At 43.3% G+C, this 8,061-nt stretch overlaps 1 protein-coding gene across 3 annotated transcripts; it reads right to left on the bottom strand.

Moving 5' to 3' along the window:
• Positions 1–209: 209 nt before the first annotated feature.
• On the bottom strand, positions 210–7,792 carry spartb (spartin b). 3 transcript variants are annotated; one of them, XM_086216535.1, is made up of 9 exons: positions 7,743–7,792; positions 6,305–7,119; positions 4,951–5,148; positions 4,031–4,190; positions 3,737–3,931; positions 3,493–3,651; positions 2,432–2,522; positions 2,280–2,324; positions 210–1,440 (listed from the first exon to the last, which is right to left on the bottom strand). In XM_086216535.1, exons 1-9 carry the CDS (start codon positions 7,756–7,758, stop codon positions 1,236–1,238), a joined length of 1,884 nt encoding a protein of 627 aa, XP_086072661.1. In that variant the 5' UTR covers positions 7,759–7,792; the 3' UTR covers positions 210–1,235. The 3 variants fall into 3 exon arrangements, with proteins under 3 accessions (XP_086072661.1, XP_086072659.1, XP_086072660.1); XM_086216533.1 differs by lacking the exon at positions 2,280–2,324 and having other exon boundaries at positions 211–1,440; positions 7,743–7,788; XM_086216534.1 differs by lacking the exons at positions 2,280–2,324; positions 7,743–7,792 and adding an exon at positions 7,561–7,733 and having other exon boundaries at positions 211–1,440.
• Positions 7,793–8,061: the final 269 nt, after the last annotated feature.

Here is an 8,061-nt window from a genome sequence, read left to right as displayed (position 1 = left end):
CTGTTTTAGGTTTGTCACCTTTGCAGTGACTTCAGATTTCTTTACAGCCATGAGGTTCAGGTGAAATGTAAAACGCCAGGTGCCTAATTGATTGCTCCATGTCACCCACCTCTCAGCAAATATAGCAATCCCTTCTTCAGTTTCACCTTCATCTTTTCTTTGTCCGTCATTGCTCATTTCATGTCACTTTTGCCTGACTCACATCATTACTCCACTAGATGGCAGTAGAGGGCTGGTAATTTTTATTGTCAACATATCAGAAGTAACTGCATTTAATAAACAAGTGTTCAAATATTTAAAAGGACATGTTTTTTTCTTGCACAAATCCATCTCTCCCTGACTACAGGTTACACAGAAACATTACAAATTGCCAAATCTTCAAAATATATCAAACATTTATTGAAATGTGTCGTTTTCAGGAGAGGGAAAGGAAATCATGCGTGACAATCGTTTGTAATCAAAATTAGCTTCACACTCAGGTTATATTTTAGAAAAGGTCCACTCTGTTAATAATTTAATCTATGTTTTCATATTAAATATAGAGATTAACATTTTGCAAAAAAAGGAGTACAACTGCGGTGAAACAGGACGTAGCCCGTAATAACCCTCACTGATGGGAACTCTCGTGACGTTGATGCTCACATCACAAACAACATTTTAAAGCTTCATTTGAAAAGTACATTAGATTTTTGCATCTCTTTTGATAAGTCTAGGCACAGTGAACACATGTATTAATACCACAGGGGAAAAAACAACCGTATGTCAGTCACTTTTTAAATCTGAAGTGGTCCGATGACACAAACATAGTTATTTAACCACAGCAGCTAAATCGCCCTTTCCCTAGAATAAAGAAAACTATCACACACAGATGCGAGTTTAGGAGAGGAGTCGACTGTCTATTCAACAATTCAATGCATCCTTTAAACAGTGAAATTGTTATTTTACAATTGATTGAAAAATACCTTAAAAAGGTATATAATTACATGAGCCAACAAGTACAACCAGTTTTACACTATACTGAGGTATACAATAAATCTGAAATACCTATTTCATGGAATTATATTATCAGTTTCTCTACGTCCCTCTGTAATTTTTTTCATTGCAATTAAAGTGCTGAGACTGTTATGTTGTAAAATATGAATCATAAATTATATATATATATATATTTATTAAATATAGATGTATTTGAAGAATTCTGCTTTAAGGCAAAGTGAGAGAAAGAAGGCAGCAGGAGGCTATTTCTCTGATTTTTCCACTTGCTTTTCGCTCTCTGGTCTTTCCTGAAGGTTGTAGTCTTCCAAAATGGCCTGGGCCGTGTGCTTGCCAGTCCGTTTCACCACAGCTTTGATGCCGAGGTTGTCAATATTGAAGGCAGTGAGGCCGACGTTTATGGCAGAATTGACTGCGTGGTCCGTGGCTTGTCCTGCTGCAGCCCCGTACCTTTCATCAGAAATCAGATTGGGTGAGGGATGGAGGATTTGGGGGGGGGGGGGGGGGGGGGGGGGTTAATTTGCAGCACAAAGACGCCATGCATGTGAATTTAATTGTCAGGATTTCACCCATGCAAGTGCACTTCTAAAATTTAGATTTTTTTTTGACTGCAATAATAGGAATTTGAAGACGCGCCTTTGTCAGTTTAAGTCAGACATTCAAGGAAGCCATCAGCGTGTTTGACTGTTTAACGACAGACCAGCCCAGGGGTGCACAAACTTCTCAGCTCAACATTAAAGTTAAACTGATGTTTTATTGTAATTAATGCAACACAATTCTTCTCTATACAAATAAAAAAGGACTTTTAAATAATTTGAAACCTTTTATCACTACTAGAAATCATCTTGCTGCCCCCCTGGGGGTCCTGGCCCTGGCTTTGGAAACCCCTGGACTGTCAAATCCAGAACTTCTTCACACCGACTTCAAATCAGGGACCACCTTAAGAATACTACAGCATGTAAACAATGCCAGCATTATCAACGCCCGATGCAACTGAAATGAATCAGATATATTGCACAGGTGTTTTGCCGATTCTTAGCTTTGCACCAAATCTTACAGAATTGGATTATTTTTGAAGTCATGCAGAGCAGAAATATTGCAAGTTGTGGAAAATCCATTAGAAACATTTCAAGAAACCAGTAAAAGCAGCACCACCTTGTGTTTTAGCACAAAGCAGACGGGTAGTGAATCAGCTCAAATGACTTGAGAGGGCTTAAGACCAAAACCATCCGATGTATTGTCATGCTTGTTATTAGCAGTATTAAGTAGCTGCGCTCAGTAATGAACCCTTCTTCTCATTAGGAGGGTCAAAGATGTTTTGTAGACCCCTAAATCTGCAAAGCAAATTGAAGAGGAACACACACACACACACACATCAGAAATCTGTCTAGCTTGGAGTGTTGAGCAAGAATTTAAAAAATTGCAGGGGGGGGGGGCTTACTTGTGTTTTACAGTGGTGACCGTCTCTGAAGCTACGCTCGATGTGATGTTCTTAGCTGCCACTTCCAAACCGGTCCACATAGTTGCAAATCCTGTAAATAAACAGTTGTGTATTACTTGCTAAAGCAACGTGATGGGAGTTTAGCTCGCAGCAGGATGATACAGCGTTTACACACACTTCACCGATACAATTCCACACTTGGGAGGACATGTTTATGACCATAATTGTACAAAATTCATGACTTGCTATGATGTTTGATGCATGAACACATACTGAGGTAAATCAAGACTGACTAATACACAAGCATATTTTTATTACTTTTTTCCACAATTGTCTTGATTTATTCCCATTTCTCATTTTGAAAACTATTAATAAATCAAGGTCCTTATGAGCGTACGGAGCCTGCACGTAACATGAGGATGGCAGAGAGGTGAGCTGAGCGTACGGCTCTAACAGGAGAGCTCTAATGCTATTTGAAGGACTGGCGCTCACTGACATGAGGCTGGATCACAAGGAGGGAACGGTGTTGCCAGCCAGGTTTAATTAGCTTTTACTGCTGTGTTATCTCTCGCTGTACTACGCAGCAGGCACTGCTCGAACAACAGCTGGTGTTGTGCCAGGATAAGATTTAATCTTGATTCTTAGGGTCAAGATGACATTAAAAATAGTTAAATTACTGAATGGCATGACAGCAGGGTTTATATTTACAGAAGGCAGTGTGACTTAACATGAAAGGAGTCCCTAGAAACACACTATCAAACAGTCAATCTGCAGGTGAGATAAATCCTCCATAGAGCAGCTTCACTGTGACACCGGTAGCTGAGGAGGTGAAGTTTCACTGCTCAAGACTCAGAAGAGGAGAAACAAGAGCGAGCAGTTATTTTCTTCATGTCCTCCGGTGCTGTGTGTTGGTTGGCTGGTCTTACTGGTCACGGCTGGACTTTGAAGCTCTGCTGTGCTAAAATTCATCCTTAAGCAGCGGTGTACTATGTTCCTAATGTCACACTCATCTCGCAAAGGTCATTAGTAGGTCATCACATCAGTGTGTAAATGCACCCCACCTTGCACTCCGCTGGCAGCCACCACCATGGCTCCATCAATGTTGGAACGCCCATCCTTGTCTTTCTTCATGGAGTCTGGAAGGAGTTTGCCTCCGTGTTTTTTCACGTGTGGCGCCAACTCCCGACCCACACAGCCAGCAACAGCACACACTCCATCCACTGCAGTAACAACACCTCTCAGTCAGAGACCCACACTTGAAACATCACACAGGGTTCATGAAATGTGTGAAGACGATGTGGTCACCTAGAAACTGGCTGACTTTGACAGCTCCCCCTGTAGCTTGCTTGGCAACATGGAGGCCTTTGGTGACCGTGGGGCTGACGTGGGCGGGTTTGTCCTCTGGTGTGATGTGTTCCCTCAGTTTGGACGCCCCCTTGTGAATGGCCTTGCCTGTGAATTCTGCCCCTTTCACCAGGCCCCAACTTAACCAGGATGCACCTGAGAGGACACATCATGCTGGATCTAACTGTCTTTTCTAAATGAATACACTCTAAGAAAAGCAGTCAGATATTTGAGGTGGGGGTGGTGTGACCTCACCTGTCAGGATCCCATTTGCCACCTTTTCACTCCACTCAGGCAGAGCCTTCTCTCCCTCCTCCTCCTCCTCCTCCCCTGTTGTGGCTGGCTTGGTCTCCTCAGGTGTGACGATGGACACTTTCTGACTGAGGTTGATGCTGTCTTCAGCTTCATCCGGAGTCTGATGGAACAAACACATCGGTTAGTTAACATAAGACAGAGCAGGAAATAATACACACGTGTCAGTCCAAATCTTTCCATTCTGTTCTGATGCTCGTCTCCAAGAACCCCCGTTACCACAATAGATCCTCTCATTATTCTGTGCCACTGGCTTCTATGCTCCATTTGTCACAAAGAGATCGCTGTTTCAAATATTCTTTGTGTAGTTAGAAAACATTTGTGCTGAAATCCTCAAATCCTCAACGTGTCCCAGAAATGAAAAGCACACAAAAGTGCCTACGTGCTGATGGGGAATCAGGTCCATCAGTGAAGGTACGTCGCCTCCCTACATCAAAAATGACCTTGTTTGGTATCAGTCTGAGCTAATGTCTCTTCCTCCATCGTGTTTGAACTGGCACTTGTCTTTCAAACTAAGCTCTGAGGTTGTTCCAACTACTGGCAGTAAGAGCATTACACCCAATTAAATCCTGACACTGCTGAGGCAGAGGTAACTTGGAGGAATGTGCCAGCTCAGAAGTAGGCAGACTGAAATGGTGCAAAGTTTAATGCAGCCTAAAGAACGCTTATATATACCTCCTAATGTTTCATTCTAACTCTAAGTGGCTGCCGCACTTCAGTCATTTGCCTAAAAATAGCCTCCAGTGCCCCTACTGGCACGAGAGGATTAGTACAGAGGTATTATGTAACAATTATCAGCAGGTTTCACTTGTGTTAACAGGTTTTTTCGAGGAAAACAATATGGCGTGGCAGTAAAACTACACCTGAACTCTGAGATCAGTCATCTGGGACAACAGATCCTTGAACAGCTCTCTGTCTGCAGCAGGTAGCTCAGCGGACAACACCACCCCCACGTAATGGCCCGGAGCCGGCGCCATCATGTCCGGAAACATAAACACACCGGTGTGACACAGCAGCACGGGAGAGTCAGTGGCCATGAGGGGGTACAGCCAGTCACACACCTGCAGGGGCAAGAGAGAAAAACAAGCAATCTGGTGACGATCTAGCCATTTTCTGCAGAATCCTCCATATTAAACCATCAGGCACATGGCGGTGAGCATTCATTGAAGGCTTCTGCAAAGGCAACTTGCTAAACCTCCAGATGATAACAGCGAATGTTTGCTTTGCTTCTGATTTAGAAATGGGTCTGAATAAACCAGAGGACAGTGTCTAATCGGATTACAGCGCATAGCAGCACAGTCTGGACACAGATAAATACTTGCACTCATGTGAAACACTGATGTGATGTCATCCACTGCCAATAGCACCAGGGAAATTCCCCAATGAGGGGTCAAATTTCAGAGCTCCACATTTACAATCCCACAAGGTGCTCGTGAGTCCAGAAAGCTTAAGATGTGCATCTCTCTTCTCACTCAATTTCCCTTACAGAAATGTTCAAGACACTTTGCTGAAATCTCATATCATAGAAGCATAATGACGAGAAAACACACTTCCAGTGGTTGAATTCAATCGATCCCTGCCAACTACAATGAAGCCACTTGTGTGGCTCTGGACGAAAAGTTAACATAACAGCAGGATAATGCAGAAACTGCTAGGAGCCATTAAAGTCGCTGCACATGAAAAACAAGTATATTTAATGCCTGGCTGCTTATAAAATGGTGTACTTTATACTTTCTTTTCAAGTGAAAACATTGGAGATTTAATATGATTGCTGGGACTAAAGCCAGTTTTATGGAAAGGTGGTAACACAAAACATCAATTCTGCAACACCCTTGTGAGGAAGAATTATCTTAGCATGTCAGTGACACTCATTTGTGATACTGAGGTGAAGCTTTGTCTCAGGTTGACAGGATAAACGGCCTCCTTATTTAGGAATTCCTTAGATGATGACATCATAAGCATAAAGCCAAAAGGATTAGAGAGCTGAATGACCAGCAGTCATGTGATCTTGATCAAAGGACAAGGGTTGGAGCTCATTAGCAGCCTATCTTTCCTCCACTGATGACTCACAGTGGAAGAGGTCTTTGTGTGAAAACAGCTTTCAAAATCAGGACAAAGGGCACCTCTTGCAGCATATCCATTTTTTTTCAAGCTTGATGTTAAACAGTGTTACAGTGGGCTGAAGTGTGTGTGTGACAGCAAGAGTTGATCTCTCACCTGCAGAAATGCTGGTGGTCTGTTGGGCATTCTTTCACTATGAACACTTGCAAATTTCACCAGCCGCAGGAAGCCCGGATATGACGGAGCGCTCACAAGACCTTCTGGTGTAACAAAAAAAATCTGGACGCCTCGAGGGATGTACAGCAGCTCTTCACCATCCTCACCCATGCTCTGGGGAGATGGTGTCGAGTTAGATGTGTGACTATAAAATTCTTCCCCCACCAATGACAGCTCCCCTTCTTCAGTGCCATATGAGATAGAAAAGTGGCCGTCAGCCGCCTGAAGAGTGTAAGCTGGGGGTTGGTCACCTGGAACCACAGGCTGCCTGGTAGGAGACAGAGGTAGACCCACAGTGCTGCAGCCTCCAACTGCTCCTGCTGCCTGGACATTTGCAGATGGGAGCTTGGGTGGAGCTGGGCGATCTGCTTTCTCTTTGGTAGGGAGTTTTGGGTAAAGGCTGTCTGTAGCACCACTGCTGGAGCACAGGGACGGTCCAGACGGGACTTCAGAGGTGGTCTCTAGTATGGCCAGACGAGTGGTGATGTTGTTCAGTGTCTCCTGCATCTTCTGCTGCATCTGTCTGGCCGACTCCCAGGAGCTGCCGACACACTCGTCCCCCTGTGAAGGCACACTAATGGCCCGAAGAAGGTGCTGTCGCCCTCGCTTGTAGAGCTCCAGGGCCTGGTCCTTGTGGCCAGATTCATCTGCCGTCAGGCCTTTATTGATGCATTCAAAGGCTCTTTCATAGCCGTCTTTGATCACTTCAAGTCTGGCATTGTCAAATGCATCCTGTTTGACTTTCTCCATTCCCTCTGAAACAAGACTTGCCATTAGTTTAAGTGAATAAACTAGCATTTTACAAGTTACAAGTCAAAAATATTACTGTAGTGACAATAACCTTAATGAGAATTAACAGTATAGCTCAAATTCTGCCACAATTGAGAATTTTCTAAAATAACGGAGAAAAAAAGAATTTGTCAAATAATTTCGGTGTGACTGAGCCCTGCCCTACTGTACATGCCTCTGTGATGAAGTTGTGCGTGTCAAAAAGAAGTAATCTAAAATGAGCACAATTTGAAGCTATAACCACCAGCTAAAACTAGCATAAGATATTATGTCTGTTCAATCATCCAGCTGCCACCGTATCAACAGCAAGAGTCGATAGATACACCAAATAGCTAACTGTTGACATGTCCGATGACAAGCTAGTTAGCATTAGCTCCCACATGAAACCTAACGGTGTGCGCACTTACCAGACAGAGCAAAACCCCCGGGAATCAACAAGCAAGCGGTGCCGCTAACGTTTTGCCAAATAAATATAAATCTTACCACTTTTATAATTAAGTTAACATGTAGCGTCTAACTCTGAAAAAGTAAGAAATCTACTAAGAACTCTGGGACCACTCACGAATGAATCGACCTAATGAAGACATACCCACTTCCAACGTCATCACGTCCCCTGACGCACAGCTTTTATTTTGATGGTGCATGCCGGAAATAAGTAGTGCCTGACTAGCATTAACGCTAACTTGGTTTAATAAAGATTGCAGTTAGTAATTAAGCCCACTAGATGACAGTAAATTATCGGAATACTTGTTTTATTGAGGGTTTACAGTGCCGTGTATAGAGAGGGTGTAGATTGTGACTGCCCTCTAGTGGTCAAATTGAGAAATTGTGGAACGTTCATAGCAGTAAAATATTGCGATACTTTCCTTTTCAAGGTGTGTTTAACAGAACGATTGCTGTCTGATGAA

The sequence above is a fragment of the Aulostomus chinensis genome, chromosome 10 (assembly GCF_037954235.1).
Source record: "Aulostomus chinensis isolate RoL2024-O1b breed Wild chromosome 10, RoL_Achi_v1.0, whole genome shotgun sequence".
Classification (NCBI taxonomy): Eukaryota; Metazoa; Chordata; class Actinopteri; order Syngnathiformes; family Aulostomidae; genus Aulostomus; species Aulostomus chinensis.
The sequence above is the reverse complement of the archived record's forward strand: the minus strand, read 5'-3'. Positions and strand labels throughout refer to the sequence as shown.

What these genes read in the sequence shown, in the direction of transcription:
- spartb (XM_086216535.1), bottom strand. An exon ending in TGACTGATCTCAGAGTTCAG is followed by an intron (nt 4,191 to 4,950) that starts GTGTAGTTTTAC and finishes TTGTTCCATCAG; the next exon opens with ACTCCGGATGAAGCTGAAGA. An exon ending in GACCCTCCTAATGAGAAGAA is followed by an intron (nt 1,441 to 2,279) that starts GGGTTCATTACT and finishes TTCTGATGAAAG; the next exon opens with GTACGGGGCTGCAGCAGGAC.